Consider the following 21,194-nt stretch of genomic DNA (forward strand, 5'->3'; position numbering starts at 1 on the left):
TTTTTGTTCTTTTTTTCTATTTTCTCCTTTTTTTTTTCCTTCGTTTTAATAATTATGAAATGTTTTTTGGATTTTTGGATTTTTTCAACTTTTTTTTTTAAATGTTCTACTCTTTTTAATTTTTTTGTTTAACTGACTTTGTTGTGTTTTTATCTTATCTGTGTTTTAATAAGTGTTGGCCTCTTCGAGTAAGTACATAACAGTTGCTTCTATCACCTTACTGCTGATGATAAAATAAATATGGGAGATTACCTATTTATGATAATAAACTAAACGTAAATGTAAAGCATGCTAAGGGAACAAAACAAGCGTCTAACCCTAAAAAGATCCTCTACAAATGTAGACATAGTGTGTACATGTTCCGAGATAAGCATAATATTGGTATCGATCTCGATCAAAAACTTATATGATGTACCACCCAAACACACTCGTGCACCTAGGTTGACAAACTCACTGATAAATCGTTACGCTTGGTGGCAAAAAGAAAAAAAAAAAACTTTTTGAGAGTTCCCTTTCGGAAATTATGAAGTGTAACACTTGAAAATCTAAAGTTGGCCACAACAAACATATGTATGTATGTATGTATGTATGTAAGTATGTAAGTATGTATGTATGTATGCATGTATGTATGTATGTATGTAACAAATGAGCAAATTCTAAAATACCGTAAAACATTATCGATACTACTTCAAGCGAGTAACATGCTCTTAAATCTCTTTTTAAATTGCCGTTCCGAATTGTTCCCCTTCTAGCCACCTTAAAAGAAAGATGCAGGCGGATTGCGCTTTAGGCTATTTGAAAAAAAAAAAATGGTTTGGATTCCGTCCATTCTACATTCCTCGTCAATTCATTTAAGGAGGAGGGTTCTCGTCGAAATCACAGTGTGGAATTTCATCTTCTGAAAGTTAAGAAGCAGTCTACGCTACACGAAAATTAATTTCTCAAGCTCATTAATTATTTTTAAGGTGATCTTCCAATGAAGACGCGCCAATTTCGTCACGTGCATGTGGTTTGAAACCTAGGTGAAATACCATGGAGTAATGCGCTGTAATTTGAATTTTAATAACACACATTTGAATACTTACCGATGCCAGCAATTGTACCATATATTGTTCTTGTGAAATAACGTTTGGACGAAGATTTCGCTACCTCTCGCAGACTTAGAGAGCCAGTAACTCAAAGACAAGGCACTTATTTCGATCGGAGATGTATCCAGGGTTCTGTCCTGGTGTAACGGTTCACAAGGGAATTACCATTGTTCTTTCTTTGTTTACGAGTCATCGGTTAGCTATTGTGTATTGTTTGGTCTTTTGTATTGGCTCTTGTGAACCGGTACACGAGGACAGAACCGTATCCAGAGACTGGACCAAATGGAAATCGTAGGCGGGATTAAGAAGCTATTTAAAAAACTCGTGCATCGGGTTTCATCAGGGTTTCCAAAGCACTCGGCCTGCGGCCACGTGCTTTCATCAGTTTCCTCGTGTCCACGAGCACGTTTTGTTAGTCAGGTCTGAGTCAGACCGAAGAGAAGAAAACATATTCTTCGCCAATCTTTGAAGGCTAGGTCTACCTTGGAGCGGACCCAAACCATTAATTTTGCGACGCACCGAAACATATTGTGTTTCCTAAGAAATTTATACAACCCCTCTACCAACTATGATACAACAAGCAAAAATTCTAAATCCTTATCAGGACTCAGATTTTTTCTTTGTCGCAAGCTCGTGAAGGCGAAAAACATCTTTCTCTATTTTCTTTACCGAGCTCAAAACTTACCACCTTTCTTATTCTTTACAAAACACGAGGCTATCGACATCGCCGATCCTAGCAGAGTACAGGATGCATATGAACTTCGCAATGGGCCTTGCTCACCATACGGAGTTCTGGCTCATCAGTAGAGCATCGGAGCGCGGAATCCGATGGTCTGGGGTTTGATTCCTCACGGAGTCTAAGAATTTTTCTTCGTCCCACGCTCGTGACAAGACGAAAACATCTTTCTATATTTCATCATTGAGCTCAAAACTTACCATCTTTTTTCATATTTGAGGTTTAATCGTATCGTAATTTCATTATTTCATGTATTATTCTTCAGGGTCCAGTGGCAGCTACAGAAGTCTAACCCAAGGTGTTCATATTTTCTCTCCGAAATAAAGAAGGACTGGTACCGTTTATGAGCCTGGGCCCAGTTGTTTGAACGCCGATTAGCGCTAACCCAGGGTTAAATTTTAATACAGGTCTCTATACTTCTCTGTACAAAAGCCGTTTTGGGATAATTTTCCCAATTCTTTTTAAAGCACTTAGTCATCAAAGTGTAGAAAAATATAATTAAACTGAATTTTCTTTTAAAGCTTTCGGATCTGAAATCAAATTCCACACTAACCCTAGGTTATCTTGACCAACTTTTGAACGACCCGGCCCTGGTGATTAAACCTACAAATGTTATTTACCAGCAGTCAGATTATGGTCCAACTTTTGGGTGGGATCACGACATTAAAATCAGTGATGTGCAAACAGCAACACAAACTCCCAGTACGCATTGTTTGGTGATTCTTATTCACCACCAAGTGGATGCAAGGACGAACAACAATCCTGGTCAGACTTTCAGTTTCACACCTGATGGGGTGGAGATTTTCTATCGTCACTGAATCAGTACTGTCATTATAATTCCGTCAAAATAAAATAAAAGTAATGCTAATTTAATTTACGCTTCCGCTTGACTGACTAACGAAGCAGTTTTTTTTTTTTTTCAGCAAAGAGGCGGTCTCGTTTGCTTTTGCTCCAAACATTTAAAATATAAAAAAAAGTTGAAAGGGCTTCACTGCAGTTTGTAAATCTTAACTTACGCAAAATATATCTTATTAGCCGTTTTGTTGTGTAGTACCGCATTTCTTATCAGTGGCTTCTGCAATCGTCGGGATAATGTTTCTGGACAATCCACCCTTGAACTTTCATTTCCACCTCGCCCTCGTTATTTCGACTACTTTGACCAGTGAATATTCCAATGCCCGACCTTGAACCTTTTGAGATGTATACCCACGGTATATTCTGAACTAAAGGCACAGATGAACGACTTTCATAGATTTACGGCGAACTAGGTGTCAAAGATTTTACTAAAGATCTGATGTATATTTGCGCAATTATTTTCCAGAAATTCTCAACCCATTTTCCTACTATCGGTAACAACTATCCAAATATATTTTTCTGCAACTTGTGTCCATCTATTTCGTTTGGAAAATACATGAAACACTTTGGGGAAAATGCGATTCTCTCCTCCTTAGTCGTTAATGTAAAGTCTGATTCAAAATGGTGGCAATACTAAGGGTTTGTCTTTCGTCTTTTGCATGCAATTGTATCATGTTCATGATCTATTCCCTGAAGTTTTAACTGAGTCGCATATTCGAAAAGACCACAAAGGCGATGAGTCACATAATGAACCAAAAAGTCTTGGGAGATTTATAATTAATAAGTCAAGAACGATTTTTTCCCAAACTTTGTTGGTTTTTTTTTTTTTTTTTTTTGCGCTGACTGGTTATTCACCAGTCAGGCGTTTTGTTCTACAAGCACAATAATGAACGCTACAAAAAGGCACAACAACAATCGAAGACCCGTAGTATAGTGGACCTCAAAAGAAATTATCACAAAATCGTTAGTTAGAGGTCATACGTTAAGTAAATGGAAGTTATGAGAACATTTCCTTACTTAAAACCAAATAGACTGAGATGTATGAAGACTTTTTTTCTTTCTTACAACCACCTCCCTCAGCTCTTTCTCAACTGTTTCTTTTTTTCTCCAATTTTTTCCTCCGTTTTTTAAAGTTCCTTTTTTTTTTGGATTTTTTAATTTTTTCAACTTTTTTTTTAAATTTTTCTATTTTTTTCAATTTTTTTGTTTTGTTTCTGTTTTACTGCTTTAATTGCGTTTTGATGTTAACGGTTTTTTAATTGTTGGCCTTCGTCGGGTAAATACCTAACAATTTCTTAATCACCTTACTGCTAATAAGATAAATATGGGAGAATACATATTTATGACAATAAACTAAATAAGCTGACGATAAAGTAGATGTAAAGTACGCTGTGGAACGAAACAAGCGTCTAACCCTAAAAAGATCCTCTACAAATGTAAACATAATGCATAACTGTTCCGAGATAAGCATAATACTGGTATCAACCTCGATCAAAAAATTGTATGATGTACCGTCCAAGCACACTCGTGTACCTAACTTAATCAAACCCAATGATAAATCGTTACGCTTAGTAGCCAAAAAAAAAATTCTTTTCTTGAAAGCTCCCTTTCGGAAATTAAGAGGTATAACTCTTTAAAACCTGAGGCTTGCCGCAGCAAATAAACAAATTCTGAAATACCGTAAAACATTATCACTACTACTTCAAGCGAGCAACATGCCCTTAAATCTCTTTTTAAATTGCTGTTACGAAATGATCCGTTTAAATGAACTTGCCCTTTTAAACTCCTATCATGCTTTTCCGGATATGATATTTACGATCTTACGTCTCGAGATTTCCCCTTCCCTCTACCTGATTCGTTACGTTTTCCTCTATTAAAAGATTCTGATAACGTTTCATGAAAGAAGTGTGTGCTTTGTTTTTCTTTTTTGTCTCGTGGGACTGAGCTTGTTTTACTGTTTTTTAGGTCGTTTTTCAAAATTTTCCTTGTGATTTTTTAGACTATTGACACATTCAGATAAAATACCTCTACATCAATAATTTCATAACACTTCTCTGTCTATCTCTTTTATAACTAATCTATAAACAACACAGACTACCAATCTTAGAAGATCGACGGATACTGTTTCCTAAACCTAATAAGTGCGGTAAGTAAACACAAATTGAACAGGAAAGGGAACAACAGGAGCAAACACAAAAATGACAATAAGTAATACTACTACAACTACTTCTAATAGTAATATTAATAAGAAGAAAACATGAAAATGACTAACGATTACACTGCAACTCCTAAAAATATAAGTAACACTTACAATATCAAAATAATCTGCTATAGCAGATTTCATCGTGATGCTATTTTGTGGCTGTAAACCATTTCTGTCGCTTAGAATTACCTCACTTTACGATCTTTCAGGGACCTCTTGAGAATTTACACATGCAGTAGTACTGTAGTAACCCTTGCACTGATGGCGTTTGGGATATGGTGCAGACATGCAAGCTTAAAATGTATACAAATCATAAGTGACAAACATCCAAACCCAAGAGTACTAAAAAAACAAGCATACAAATCACACACAAAATAAACATATAATCGACTGGGATCATTTCATGAGTCAAGATAAAAATAGATTGGTTAATAGACTTCGTCGTTTATGTAGTAATGACTCTGATTTTCACCACAAATCAGAGTCAATGTGTCAGTTCTTCGATAAACGTGGTTACCCTGTTTCCGTCGTTCAAGCGGGTTACCACCGCGCTCAACTTATTGATCGACATTCAGCACTACAATCGTCGCATAAGGAAGATTCCGACCGCATTCCATTCACTCTCACGTTTCACCCTCACAACCACTCAGTTAAATCCATCATTCTTAAAAATTTCAAATTACTTCAAAACGATCCAGAGACAAGCACTATCTTCTCGCAGCCTCCGCTCATTTCATTCAAACGCGACAAAAACTTAGGCAATTTTTTGGTCAGAAGTTCTTTTCAGACTAATGAGCAACCAGGCACTTTTAAATGCGCTCGTGCACGATGCAGAACGTGTCCTTTCATTCACAACACTGATAAAATATCGGGACCTAAACGATCCATTAAGATCACCGATCACTTCACGTGCACCTCGGCTAATGTAATCTATTGCATAATTTGCACTTATTGCAAAAAGATATACATCGGCGAAACAGGCAGAAGACTAGGTGACCGATTCCGAGAACACCTTCGAGACGTGGAAAGGAATGACAAGGACACATCTAGACCAGTCGCCAGACATTTTAATTTACCTAATCATTCTAAGCAACATATGGCAATCTGCGGTCTTTCCTTGCACTTAGGTGGCACGGAAAGCCGTAAAAATCTTGAACAAAAGCTCATCTTTCAAACCGGCAATCTTAATCCCACAGGGATCAATGAACGCTTTTCATTCCACTAATTTATTCATGTTTTTCTCGTTGCCATGCACCCACCAATAACGTAGCTCCATTTTCTGCCTTTAAAAGCACACACAACCCACAATTCCTCTATTCGCTCCGACGAAGGGCTAACGCTCGAAACGTCAGCTTTTGTAATCATTACGGTGGCCAATTTACCATTTCAACTTTGTTGATATATCCAAATTAAAAATAGATTTGTCAACCATAATATCGCAGGTTTCTCACGTTTGAAAAGCCGACCAATTTCACGGAAGTGAAATATTTTGCGGCATGAAAATTTACCCTGGGTGAGCCAGTGAATGGAGAAGAAGAGTTGGTAAAAATGTTCGATTATCTTACGCTTATCTAGGCTTGGGATTGTAATGAGTAACGGTTCTAGGTCGACACTAAGCCATCGCATGGGCCGTGACATCTTGAATCTAGCTCTTAACCAGCACTTTTGTCCTTTTCCCACGGGGTTTTTTTTTCCCCGGCACATTTAAGCCAAAACTCTGACCACAATTTTTTAAAAGACATTGACAAGCTAATGTTTTGTAACAATTTCCCGTGATGGTGGCTACCAAATTAGACGTTAAGTGCCAAAGGTGATAATACTGAATATAAGTGATTCTACCCATACATGTATCTTCACATACTCTATGTATTCTGGTGCACGGCTATAACATGCAGAATAAACGTAGTCATTGCTTCACGTTGTGAGAGACACTGAATTAGGATGCCTTCAATTGCCGAGTAAGCAAAGTCAGGCTGGAAAACAAACCACCTCCTTTCTCGTTTCTGTTGATAAAACTTTTTGAAATATTGTGAAAAAATTATCTCATTAAAATTAACTGAAAGGGATAACAAGTGAACACGGAACGCTCCCTTCTGCGCATACGTGGACTGCATGAGAGTTGTCATGCGCACTTACAACACTATATCTAACTACTCTAAAAAAATATCAGTCAAATCGCTATCAAATTTGCTTATCTCCCCACAAAACTTAAACAAACGTGAACTTCATATCCAATTAAGTGTCATAAACAATGCTGCATAATGTTGCAAATTCAAACAAAAACATATGTAACTAGCTAGACCGTGATTATACAGATTCTTGAATCAAGGACAATATGCCCTACCTTCTATTGAATTGGTGCATTGATTACTAATCAACTGCACCTCCTCAAACAGTTTTGAAGCCACATCTTTTCCATGTGGTGGCTCAAAGCAGTTCGCAGTACTTATGATTTGATTTGTTATCACTTTCACCCTGAACTGGCCGCTAGTGAAACATTAGCACCGAACGAAGGTCCAATCATTGGTTAATGCGGGTCTCCTTGTCTGCCTAACTCTGTCCTAATCAAAAAACATAATAACCTTCCACGCTTTTGTAAAAGGTCGCGCTTAAACCTTCTCTTTTCAAGGCCTAAACAAAATGTGTATTTCAATAACAAGGTCATTTTTGCAATTAAAAACTAGTACCCCAGCTTATTTGATATATAATCACCTAGGGTAATAACTAACATATCTCTACTGTAGGATACATTCATATGACTACGACTTTGACACGCCCTTGCAGGACTATAAGAACATACAACCCAATCAATTACAATCAATCAAAAAGCATAACTATCTTCAACGCTTTTGTCAAAGGTCGCTTAAACCTCTACTTTTCAAGGCTCAAAACGAATGTGTATTTCACAAACCACGTCATTTTTCGCAATTAAAAACGTCTACTAGAGCTTATTTGATATATAACCACTTAGCGCAAAAACGAATAGGTTTCTATTGTAAGGTGTATTCATATGACTGCAACTTTGACATGCCCTTGCAGGACGATGAGAACATGCAACCCAATGATCGAACGTCTACTCGTTACCAATGTTTTACCACAGACCGATACAGGGTGGAAGTGCTGATACATCGAAACAATATGACAAAGTACTGCAAACTGTTAAGCCACCTTAGGAGATGCACCTCTCAATGTGTTTAAGGACTGTATCGCTATCCTCTCCATCAAATCTTCTCAAGCAGCGAGGGCATTCTTCCAGTCCAACCACCTCGTCCTTGCTGCTGACACCTGAATCTGATTCGACATCGTTTCCATCCGAAGGGGAATCGATAACGTATTGAACTGTGTCTGGGTAAACTTCTCCTCCATGGTACATGGAAGTTCTGATTGACTGTTAACTTGCTGGATGTGTGACCAATTCACGGGCAGGAGGAGGTACGCCCTGAAAGTTGCCAGAGGGATATGGCATTATGAGCCGTTAAAAAAACCTCAAGCAGCACTATAAATGTCGGAAAATACTAAGTAAAGGTATTATAGCTCAGTGCAACAAACTACGCCGGGTGTCTAAGGAATCTGGCAACAAAACGTTAGCTCATATTCTCATGGCGATCATAGGGATACCCTCTGAAAGTAGCGGTGGAAAAAGGCTGCTAGTCCGAAAGCATCTTCAGGACTTTGTGGTACAACAGCAGCAGGTCAGTACATGTACCAATACACAGAGTGGACTAGGAACGAAGGGAAGCGAGACCTGTGACTCAACCCTTTACATTTTCGTCTCGGAGCGTATTTTCAATTGATTGTAGTTAAAAAAAAAAAATACCAACGTAATTTCCACAGCCAATCAGAAAAAGGGAAATTGTCAAAACAACATTCGAAGTAAATCCTAAGGAGGTGCTCTTAGCGCAGAAAAGCGCGACTAACCAAGTGGCGATTGCTTTAGTGTCGAATCTGATAGGCTGAGGAAGTAGTGCAAGTTTTCTGAACCATTCTTACTTTGTAACCAAAGCCATTCAAATACTAAACCATTGTAGAGACTGAATACAAAATCCTTACCCTCGGAACCATATTGGCCGCTTCCTCTCTTGATATGAGCCATTAAAAGGACCCCGAGCAGTACTTTTATAACAGGAATTGCTGATTTGCTGTCATGGCTCTTCGGTCGAAACTATACTGGTCTGTGCAGTTCGCGCCAAATACTGATGTTGATAGCTTCGACAAAGCAGACACTAAATTAGCGTAAAATTCGAATTTAAAATCCTTACCCTCTGAGTCAAAGGGGGCCGCTTCCACTCTGGATTTGTGTAGTCCAGGCCAGATCTTCCATAAGCATTGTACTGTGATTGAGCTCGAGTGTGTGGATAGTGAGGAAAAAAACAATACAACTTTAAATGAAATGAACGAGAAAACCAGTGGAGATTTCTGGGGTAATACACCTGCATGTTAAATGATCTGTAGTAAATGTACTTCAGCACTTCAATCTGCGACCGCTTTGTTTTTTACTTAAAGGAGACTAGGAAAACAAAATTAGCGTTTGAATGTGCAAAATTGAGTCACAGTGTTCAGCGATCATGTAGCAAATTGTAACGTTTAAACAATCTATTTTTCATGCTCTCAAGTCAACATAGTGTCATAAAAATTTTCATGAAATATCGAGCATTTGTGTTGTTGTTCGCTTCGCTAAAACTTTGCTTCTTTGTCCTGAGCTGCCCAAGTATAGAGGTTTCAGATGGCGTGTCAATCTTTGAAAACAAATACCAGCCATACTACTTAATCCAAACATAAGCGGTTTAGTACAATTTACTAATGTCAGCGGTTTAGTACAATGTACGTCATATAGTACAAGTTTTTCTCGAAACCAAAGTTTTATCTCTAGCGACCATTTCATGATTAATTCAGGTTACAAAATGGCGAATTGAACAAACTTGAGCTTGGAAGCTATACCTGTCCATAAACTTGTTGCTGTAACTCGTGTCCTCTCATTAGCCTGTCCCTCTCTCGGTCATGTACCTCTTTACTGGCATGGACCCTAGCCTGTTGTTCAGCCACAGCCCTAGCCTTGTGGGCCAACGGATCATTGTATGAGTAACCACCCTGTGAAGAACAGCAAAGCGTATATGTAAGCTCCTCTGGAACCTTGGGAAATAAGTCCCAGCAACATTTACAAGCACACGCCCTTCCCAAAAGCGCAGGTACATGTTTAACTGTACAGATATAGCCATTTGGTTTGCATAAGTCAAAAAAGGAAAAAATAAACTCACGGCAGTTTATCTGGCTCTTAATTGTTGCTGAAGGCTCTCCTTCTCCCTCTTCTCTCGTCTGAAGTCTTCTTCGTATAACTGGAGCTAAATCAAGACACAAAAAGACGGGTTTTTTTATGTAATAAGAGTACATAATTTGGTTCCTTGGTTTCCATGAACATCAAGCAGTTAGAGTTAGAGTACAATCAACATCAAAGAAAGACATTATATGACTACATTACCATATTAACCATTTTAATGAAAGGATTCCCACCAGAATCATAAAGAGGATGTTAGAGCTTATACTCTCTTAAAAAGTACACGGTGTAGGCTCTTCCATATAAAACAGCTTATTAGATGCTTACCCCACATTAATTGCTTCAAAATGAACAAATGAGTGATTTGTATGTTGTGGAAGTAATGATAATTAGCCGTGGTTATTGTACAATAAACCCTGCCCCAAGTACATGCTCCAAGCAATTACTTCTTAAGAGGAAACCAAGGTCAATATCACGATATTCAAGACCAATAACACTACACAACGCTACATCTTGATAAAGCGTATATTCGTATGATGCACGATCCTCGCAGTAGATAGCGCTATTTAAGCAATAGCGAAAATCAGACCTAAAAAAAATCAGGCCTGTACGGGATTCGAACCACTGACCTCTGCGATACTAGTGCAGTGCTCTTACCAATTGAGCTAACAAGCCAACTGGGAGCAGGCCGTTAAGTTGATTCTTAATAAACCCGTGAAAGTGATAAATCAGTACAATGAAATATATGAATATCACTTTCACGGGTTCATTACGAATCAACTTAATGGCCTGCTCCCAGTTGGCCTGTTAGCTCAATTGGTAAGAGCGCTGCACTAGTATCGCAGAGGTCAGTGGTTCGAATCCCATACAGGCCTGTTTTTTTTTTCAGGTCTGATTTTCGCTATTGCTTAAATAGCGCCATCTACTGCGAGGATCGTGCATCATACGTATCTAATACCGCAGTTCAAAATATACGAACCTCATATATTTCATTGTACTGAAAACGTATATTGTTCGTGCATAATTTTGCATGTATATTTGTCTGTCTTCAAAACAAAGATAAAAAAGAGGGATAACCATTCAAATGTGCCATACACACAGACCTACTCAGCCAATTAAGTAACACTTTCCTTGAAACAGCTTGTGTTCATGACAGAACTCGAAGAAGGCAGTTGCCAAAACAAAGAAAACAGACAAGCATCAATTAAACATCTTTACACATCAAAATGCAGAGACAAATAATCTCACAAACACATTCAGCTGAAGGGCTTTTTTTATGTAGACGATCATCTGGTGGGAAGACGTATCCAAAGTGGATACTTATACTAAGACTGCACCAACAGTCAATTCAAACACAGCTTTAGTCTATACGTTATTATCTCCATAATTTTTTTCCAAAGTATACCTGCTGCTCAAGTGCATGTAACTGCTCTTTCACGGCATCCAATTTTTCTTTGAGCTTCTCTTTTTCTGCTTGATTGCTCTCACGGTCTTCTCTTTCAGTGGCAAAATCATCAGCATAGACTCTGAGTTGTTGTTTCAGCACTTCAATTTGATCAATGACCTCTGCAGGGATTTGATGTCCAAGAGCAGTAGTACCAGGCTAAGATGGTGAACCTTCAGAGGGTGGGCCTGGACGTGGTGCAGTTGCACCCAGCAAGGATAGACGAGAAGGTGGTTGCTCCATTGATGAATACTGGGGTGCCAGGGGCTGTGGACAAGCAAATATATGGAAACATGTTCTGTAAGTTCAAGTCTTTTGGCCTTACAGTTGGTGATATGTTTTGAGAGAAATGCAGTATTACCTTTATCTACTGCAGTCGTGCATGTTACAGTCTACCCAAAATATAATTTGACAACAATACAACACCCTTTTCTGTACAGTATCTGAAAGCTACATGTTGGCAACTTGTGGAGATTTGTGAACTTCTCACGTTTGATCCAACTTAAAGGCATCTGAGTGGTAATGATAATAATCAAGAAACAAACTTTTACTGACGGAAAATATTTCTACACTGTAAGCTCAAACACAAATGTTGTCATAGTGGAATGTGTAGATTACAGCAATTTCTGTCTTGATGATTACATGGTGCACAAGGATTTGTTTACAGACATATAAAAGCATACCGAATACATGGGCTTGTTCCTCATCAAAAGCTGTAAGCCATTGATTTCTAGCTGTTTCTCTTGTATCTCGCTTTCAAGCTGTTTGCAGCGATCTTCTAATCCCTAGAAAGTTCAATGCATATAAACTGTAACTATAATACACATTTATGACCAGATTTTAAGAGGAACCAGTCAGACTGTAAAAGGTCTCGTTTAAGGGCCAAATTCCTTCCCCACAGTCAGATCTCAAACCTCATCCAATTCACTTGGATCCCAACATATATCTGTACACCTTGTCTGTGTTGTATGACACTTGCCTTAACAGATCACATAAATTTAGTAGGGGTTTCCATGGCTTTCTATACAGAAATAAAATAATTGGATACCAAGTCTCAAATGAGAAAAGTCAAAACAATTATTTTCAAGGGTCAAAGTGTTTGGCAGTGTAATACAAAGAACTGCACATGATAATTATGCAGGTACATGTATAAACTAGAGCCCATTATCAATACACTTTAGTTTGCAACCACATTTCAGAAATGGAACTTCCAAGTGATTACTTATAAGCAATTAACTACTGCAAACCTTTTTCTCTGAAAGTAATGCTCCTGTGAAATGTCCGTTACTGCCTGACTTCAGCATTTCAATTTGCTTCTTAAGATCATCAGTATCTTTTTTTGAGGCGGCAACGAGAAGCTTGTACTGTTTAATAAACAATTTGTACTGTTTAATAAAACAATTATTCCACTCGCGCTTGTTGGATATGAGATGATTATAGCCAACGAGGTCCTACGCGCCTCGTTGGCTATATATCATCTCATAACCAACGGGCGCTCGTGGAATAATTGTTAATTACACAATAATGGCCGCTTTTATTTGTTTTTGTTGCTTCAGAAGTGACTAACCTATTTTACGTATTTGCAGGAAAATCCGTGGAAGAGAAGATGCAGTCAATGCACCGTTCATCAACCTAAAAATTAATTTTGCTTCACAATAAAGGTCGCTTTTATTTGTTTTTGTTGCTTTAGATGTGACTAACCTGTTCCACGAATTTACAGGAAAATCCGTTGAAGAGAAAATACAGTCAAGGCACCGTTCATCAACCTATAGCTAGGTCAACCCTAATTTTCTGCTAAGAAACGTACTGACACATTAGTGCAAGACTACTTGCAGTCTTCTCTCTGACTAGCACCGTTCAAGGCTGTCAACTTATTCGTGAGCAAAGTAATGCTAGAAATGAAGTCATGATTGCGGGCTAGTTGGTTTCATTGATGCAAATTTTCCCCTTCTTTCGTTACTTGGCTATTCTTCTTTTCTCTGAAATTGTATTTTTTTTGTTTGCTTGTTTGTTTTTTTGTTTTTTTTTATGATTAATTGGTAATAAGACTTCGTATCGTCCGATTAAGTCTATAATCATACGAGTGATAAACAGTGATAAACACGAGTATGATTGCAGACCGAACTGTACTTCACGCAATCCTATTATATTTACTAATGATAGCAATAATAATGATAACAAAAATAGTGATAACGATATCAACGGAAAAAAAATGAGGACGTTTTAGTGATAAAGATGATAGCAATAACTACAGATTCTTAGCTATACTAAACGCGTTTATTTCGTTCCTAGGCAAAGGTGTAAGTTATTATTATTAATTATAATCTTTAAGTTAATATAAGCTAATTTAAAAGGATCGAGGGAGTAATCTACTGAGAGCACTAGAATTATATTAAGTAGGGGCCAAGTATTTTATCAAACAAGACATTATTTGTATTCAGTACTGAATGTAGAGAAAGGGATGGCAATAAAAGATCATTAACATTATCACTCAGTTTAATTATTAGTCATCGGGTCACTCTTCAGTAAGTCTAAGCTAGTTCTGCTACCATTCAAAATGTCGAAGGAAGCGGTTTAATCAGACAGCGCAATGGCAGTTTATGCTTCTCTTGTTTTTCCCCATGTACGCGTTTGCAGTGTTTCAACATACAACATCTTTTACGAATTTTTTTGCGAAGCTATATAAAAAAAGTTGAGTTTATGCAGGTGCAGTTAGCTTTGTTAAACCGTTTATATACCAAAGACAATATATGCTTTTTGGTCTCATGGAGACAGGTGCTCAATTAACTTACTTCGAACGCCACTAACCTAGAAACCGTACTTGCGTCATCTAATTGCATTTCCTTCTAGTCAAATAGGAACAAGTATTTTTCAAACAATCTTCTTAAAAGCCTCTTTAGGAAATATTATAACTTTAATACAGCCATTCAGCTAACGCTGTTATACCGTGTATATAAGTTAACAATTCAACATCTCGGAGAAATTAAAGAAGATATGGAACTCGGCGGTCAACTGAGGCTTGGAAAATGTTTACCTTTACTGGTTTGCTTTTTAATTTTGGTTGTCTTCATACTTCGCAAGGTACTGCAAAGTTTATTTTATGCGATCATTTCGTAATTTGTGATGGCAATGGCGTTCAGCAGAGCTAGGTCAATGGCAGTCTCTAAAATCTTCATTAACCTTTTCTTTCCTAGGTCTCAATCGAGATTCCTCAGAACACGCGTTGTTGATGATGATGGTAGAAGAAATGTTTTCTTATTTAACGATCAACAACATCAGTTCATTCCCAGTTGAAGACGGCGACGAATGTGGGTTTGCCTGTGCAAACAACCCAAAGTGCTTTTCATACAACTTGGTGGCAAGTATTTCCGTGACCGGAAAACACCAGTGTGAGCTACTTCCATCCGACAGGTACAACAATTCGGATAAATTCATCAAAAAAGAGGGATCTCATCATTACAGTATTTGGGTAGGTTATGATTATTCACAATTGTTCTTGCAGGAGAAATGCCCCAAGAAAAATTATCTGTTTAATGAAGTCGAAAAGTTGCTATCAAGCCATGCTATATTGCGAAACGATACACTCTTAAAGTTATATCTTATATATGTTTTCCATATATAGAAATAAGTTTATATAGTTATTGAAGGGAGAAAACTCAACCTTTTGTTTAAACTTCATCGGACGTGATTCTGATACCGTCAATACCAGTTAGTTCTTCTGTTTATAAGCGTGGAAAAGAATGAAAAAGTTGTCAAAATAGTATATGAAAATAGAGCTTAAAACTGTTAGGACCTTGTCTCTTTGCCGTCTCATATAGCATCACATATCACCAAAAATTTAGTTATAACATTTACAGAATGTTATGGTTGGCAATTTGACAAGTTTCCTACGATCGAATTCTGAATTAATTGGGACGAAATATGGCTAAACTGAGATCATAAGTTTGCTTGCTGCTTAATTAGTGACGTACGTGGTAAAATGATTTGTACATCATATCATTCTAAACGCCTTACAGCTGTACATGGCTGAATAATTACGATATCTTATCCTCATCTAAACTCTCAGCTAATAATCCGTGCTTTGGCCTTGGTTGGGAATACGATGATTTGGTTAAGAAAAATAAAGTCACTCCTACATGATAAAAAATTCGAGTGAAACATTGAGAAAAGGTAAACAAACACCACAAAAATATAAAGTGCCAAAAAGAATAAATTATTCAGACTCTCCACTCAGAGCATATCTTGTCTTTACTATCCTAAATTGGGTATTTTTCTAAAACATCTGTGGGGCTATTGTTCATCTGTGTTGTCTAGAAAATACGATGCGGCCAAGCGCGGTAAACTATGGGGGATTAAAAAAAGACAAAATTTTAAAGATGTGTTACATTTCTTTTTCTGACAAATATCCTCTACTGTGAAAGAACTTGAAATATTTAATGTAGTAACGAAATTCATGCTTGAGTGTTTGTGCGGATGTACGCACGCGTCTTTCTGAGGACATATCTAAGTTGTATTTAACGTCTGTCAATTGCTTTACTTATGTACGCAGGAAAGAAATAACTTGAAAGAGTAGTAATGAAAATATAAGAAAGGAAAGTCGAAACCTATTGCGAACGTAGCTAATTGTTGTCCAACAAAATGTTGCTGACTGTTTAGTGACGGCGTGTATAGTGCATTACAGTCTATTTCTTCCGCCTTTGATCTTCTAAGAAGTACAAAGACTGGCTGAGTCATTCGTTAAGATCTAAAGCGCTGGTCTTTGTTAATGTGTTGCTCACATATTGTTTTACCCATGTTTCCTACTTAGTCCCCATGCATCAATGGACCTTGCAAAAATGGTGGGACATGCGTGCCACAGTACGATAACGATAGTTATGTATATGTTTGCGCCCTTGGATTTACGGGGAAAGATTGCCAAATAAGTGAGTTTACCAGATAGGAATCAGTAACCAGCTACATTTTTCCTTACATTTGCTGTTTAAACGGAAACCGAAGTTTTAGACATGCATATGACACTCTGGTCGAAAAATAGAAAATAAGCCTGTTAGGGCGCTGCTGTTTTCGATTCTGGCCCTCAGAGAGGTGTCAATATTTTGACAACTAGATACTTAAATGTGTCGATCGACTTCCTCTTTATTGCTATCGATATTTTTCGAAGAGCTATGAAGAACCTTCAAATTACTGGTAATCACGTTTGCGTGTGATTGTCAACATTTTACTGATCCTTCCAAGATAACAGGACCTTTATCCCCATCAAAACAAAATGATGCTTTCGTTGGCGAACGCACTGCATTCGGAAAACAGTGGCGTCCTCACAGACTTTTCTTTCGCTTTTTAGACCACTCAGAGACTCCCTGCACTGTCGTCAGCTACGTTACTCTTACCACAGAGCTAATACCAAGACTGAATCTTTTAAGCCTTGTAACGATCACGCGAACCCCACAAGAGTTCTTATATAAGAGAACCTTTTATATAGATATCGACGACTGCAAGAATGATCCATGTCTGCTTAAAGGAACTTGCATTGATCGAGTCAATGGTTTTGACTGCCGTTGTCCATTCGGATTTGCTGGTCATCGATGTGAAAATGTGTCAGGTAAAGGTTACTTATTAGAGTTAACTGTTAAAAAGATAGCGAGGGAGAGGGGCTGGGGACCATGTTATGAAACTGTTGCAGCGGTTTTTTTTCCTGGGGTTGTGACAATTTTAGCGTTATTATATTTCACCTAGAATTGAAAATTGATACAACGTTCTGGCTAGCACAAAAGCTATGGTTAGTCAGCCAGTTCAAAAAGGATATAATGGTAATTGTGTTAATGTTTTTCAGTTTATTTTTCTTGCGCTTTGTTTTGTCCATCTTTTCTATTATTCTTGTAACGCGCTTTCAATCAGCTCATAAAAATAGCGCCACGTTATTTTATCATAAGTTGATGATAATTTTAATTTGATCATTAAGAATCATTATTACCCGTAAATTGCCTTTTCTTTGGTATGTGAGTTAGCTTCACAAAATTGCAGGATACATGATATTGCGATCTGCACACTTCACCCCCGATCATGATGATCAAGAACCCTATTTGTGTTTAAATAACCGTTCATAATCTTCAAAAAAGTGACCTCGTCTCTATTTTTCACAGGCATTTTCATCAATTCTACGATTTTGTCAAACATTGGAAGCTTTATCGGCAACCTTTCGAATTTCCTGGCACCTGCTGTGGGAAACCTTTCAAGATGGCTACTGTGCCACCGCGCCTCCGCACACGGCTGGGATGTAAGTACCTTCCACTCCAGTTGCGGCCATAAAAGTCACACTGTGACCATCATCAAAAATGACCAGTACGTGTTTGGAGGATACACTGATATTCCTTGGGGTAACGATAATTTTTTTTTTCACTTTGAATCAATCATGCTTTCTCTTGTTACTCTTTTGTGTTGCTGTCGTTGCGTTTTGATTTTCATTTGTTTGTTCCTATACTTTTCAGAAAGTCAGATTATTATCTGTAATATGAAAATAAGATTTTACAAACGTATTGCATTGTACTGGAAGGAATATAGAAGAACACGAGCAGAACTTCTGTAATTGATTTCTCCAAAAATGTAGAGACATATCCTAAACTTTATCACTTTTGCTTTAGTTGTGAGGATTTCCAGCGGCACTTTAACCACTTCTGTACCCTAAAAGGCCACTTTTTTTCTATGTATCACGCTTCTGTTCTTTAAAACCTTCTGATGCTTATGGCACTACTTCCTGGCGTCACTTTAACAACTTCCGTACCAAACCAGGCTACTAGTTTAAAAGGTATTTACGTTCTTATTTTTCAGACTCTGCTAATCCATATGGGACAACTGCCGAAGCGTTCATATTTTCTCTTCGGAACAAAGACGAACGCATTCATTTAAGAGCATGGTGTTAGAGCCAACACAAGCAATTTGCAAGAATATGTAATATGGTCCAACATTCGGAAATGGCTGGGACATTTACATTTCGAATAATGCTAGCAGCAACAACAAATCATACACCAATTTAGGCCGTTATGGCCACTACAAGCCACCGGATGAAGTCCAAGATCCAAAGACAATCTTGGCCGGTACATATAACTTCTCACCTGATGACTGGGAGGTGTTTAATCTTGATTAAAATACCTCTTCATCGACATCACTTCCATCAAAAATGCTTCGCTGGACTGGGATTCAATTGGTTTTAATAGCTACCCCACAAAGACTCTTTACACCTCCTGGGTTAATTATATAAAACTAGAGAAATTATCTGTTAGTTTAAGCACTTATTTATTATCCTAAATCACTTACGCAAATGGCTTCCACTTATCTACACTGAAAAGCCTAGGGTACTTCTTGTAAACGAAATTCAACAAGCGGAGGGATAGATTAAGATGTACTTTGAAAATATGATAAAATTTAACAGTTCTTATAATGATAATAGGAATAACAATAGTAATTAAATGATAATGATAATAGTAATAATAATTACGATAGTATTTATAGTAATAATGATGATAACAATAACAAAAATAGTGATAATTATTAGCATAAACATACGTTTATTTGTGATAGCGATGTCCATATTGGCGATGGCAATGATTACAAATGTATCGGCTTGCGGTAATGAGCGCGGTGACTTCTCATGTAAGTAGTGCTATGTACCTTGCATGAGCTGGAATTAGATAAAGCGACACAATTAGAACACCAGAAATTAATCCCATAGGGACTAGGAATTTGCCAGAGAATGTAAACTGAGGAATAACAATAAACATTGGCACAAAACGCAATTTCGATCATGTCAAATCTTGTTCATCCGGTACTCCGTAGGAGTTTGAGGAGGTTTGGTGGCCTCATGGTTAATGCACTCGACTCCAAATCGAGTGGTCTGGGTTCTAGCACTGGCTGGGGACATCGTGTCTTGGGCAAGACACTGTACTCTCACGGTGCCTCTCTCCACCCAGGTGTTTAATTGGGTACCGACGAATTTAATGCTGGAGGGGGGGGGGTAACCCTGTGATGGACTAGCGTTCCATCCAGGGGAGAGTAGAAATACTCCTTGTCGCTTCATGTTACAGAAACCGGAGTTAGGTGCCGGACTGATTGGCCTTTACCTACTCGGTGGAAAAACTGGGGTTAAAAGTTCGGGTTCCGATCAGTTATAAATCGAAAGTTTAAAGGTGGAGCCATTGAAAATAGGGAAGGTCAGAAGAAGTTCTTTAATAAGGCAGCGTATTACAGAGTGCTTATAAGCCGTCCCTGATTTAGAAATCTCCCCTCGCCCTACCCCTTCCCCTTAAATCCATTGAGTTGAGACCACATTAGCCCTAAATCATCAGTATCCGCATCTGATTCAACTTCTTTGTCGTAGTTTAATGTCAGAATAAGAAAGATTGAAGGGGCTTCATGCAAAGAAAGGAGCGGATATCATGGAGCTCATACTCACAGGTATCATAAAATGTTAACGAAAACGTTTTCGAATCTCCATAGAAAACAACGTAAAAGGTATACGCATCACTGACAACTGGTCGCGGTTGGGGCACCCAGGTAGAAATATTGTTTTCAGTAATTTCATTGGCGTTTTAATAGATCTAATAATTAGGCCAAGTGCATTGCACAACCGGTTTCCCCCGAAGGAACGTCGGGACATGATATGGAGACCATTAAAAATTTCCACAAATGAATCGAATGGGTGAACTGAAGGAAGCAAATTTCAAAACTTATTGACCTCAGCTTCTCAAAATTCATCACACCATGCTGTGCCGTGCAGTTTATTTAGAGATCTAGAAATTCATCACACCATGCTGTGCCGTGCAGTTTATTTAGAGATCTAAAAATTTTGGCGGTTAACTTGCCTCTATCGCACAACCGGTCCTCCCCAAAGGCACGTCGGGACATAGAATGGAGACCTTTAACAATTTCCACTAATTAATCGATTGGGTAAACCGAGTAAAGTAATTCAAAATGGTGGGGGTTCTTTTTCCATTAATGGCTAAATCAGTGATTCCAAAAAGTATTGAATCGAACTAGTTTTTGTGGCGGTCCCACTTGGCTACGCCTCGTCAGTCAACAACATCTTAGATCACTGCCATGAAGAATATCGTTGTCGATATAAGTACAAACCACGCTAAGCGAATGTCGATTTGTTAAATCATTGAGTATCACGAATCAAATAGATAGAAAACTTTGGGATTTGCGGTGCTGCGCTGATGTTCGGCTTTTTATGATTTATTTTGGTTAGTCAAATCCTTATTATCCATAACAGTGATCTCAAATCCTGCGGTCTCCTTTCTTATTATTTTCAAATTAACACGCAGTTGGGGGTTCTTGATCAGTAAATCGTTGACCCCTATAGTCTTTATCTGAACCATTAAGACAAAAAGGAAACCGCAACAAGCTGAAAAAAAAACTGGCAAATTTTCTTAAAGGCTTCTGATCAACGTATTTCTAACAAAACATGGTATGTGCAAGAAATAACCTGTGCGACATTAACTGTCATCAGTAAATTTGCTTTACCCCCAATGGATACAAATATGTAATGTTGAGTTATGCAGCCTGTTCAGTTGAGTGTAACCCCAGAAAAGAAATTATATCTCGAT

At 37.9% G+C, this 21,194-nt stretch overlaps 1 protein-coding gene and 1 pseudogene across 2 annotated transcripts; one reads left to right on the plus strand and one right to left on the minus strand.

Moving 5' to 3' along the window:
• Nucleotides 1-6,298: 6,298 nt before the first annotated feature.
• Nucleotides 6,299-14,428, minus strand: LOC111344977 (uncharacterized). The gene is given in 8 exon segments (XM_088749499.1): nt 6,299-8,321; nt 9,142-9,261; nt 9,821-9,970; nt 10,138-10,221; nt 11,560-11,865; nt 12,282-12,383; nt 12,846-12,983; nt 14,420-14,428. Coding segments are annotated over 8 exon segments (1,179 nt in total). The 3' UTR covers nt 6,299-8,051.
• On the plus strand, nt 14,411-19,385 carry LOC148739517 (uncharacterized; annotated as a pseudogene). The gene is made up of 6 exons (XR_015996147.1): nt 14,411-14,679; nt 14,793-15,067; nt 16,406-16,520; nt 17,075-17,194; nt 17,736-17,969; nt 18,421-19,385. The product of XR_015996147.1 is annotated as an uncharacterized LOC148739517 (transcript).
• The last annotated feature ends 1,809 nt before the right edge of the window (nt 19,386-21,194 follow it).

The sequence above is a fragment of the Stylophora pistillata genome, chromosome 2 (assembly GCF_964205215.1).
Source record: "Stylophora pistillata chromosome 2, jaStyPist1.2, whole genome shotgun sequence".
Classification (NCBI taxonomy): domain Eukaryota; kingdom Metazoa; phylum Cnidaria; class Anthozoa; order Scleractinia; family Pocilloporidae; genus Stylophora; species Stylophora pistillata.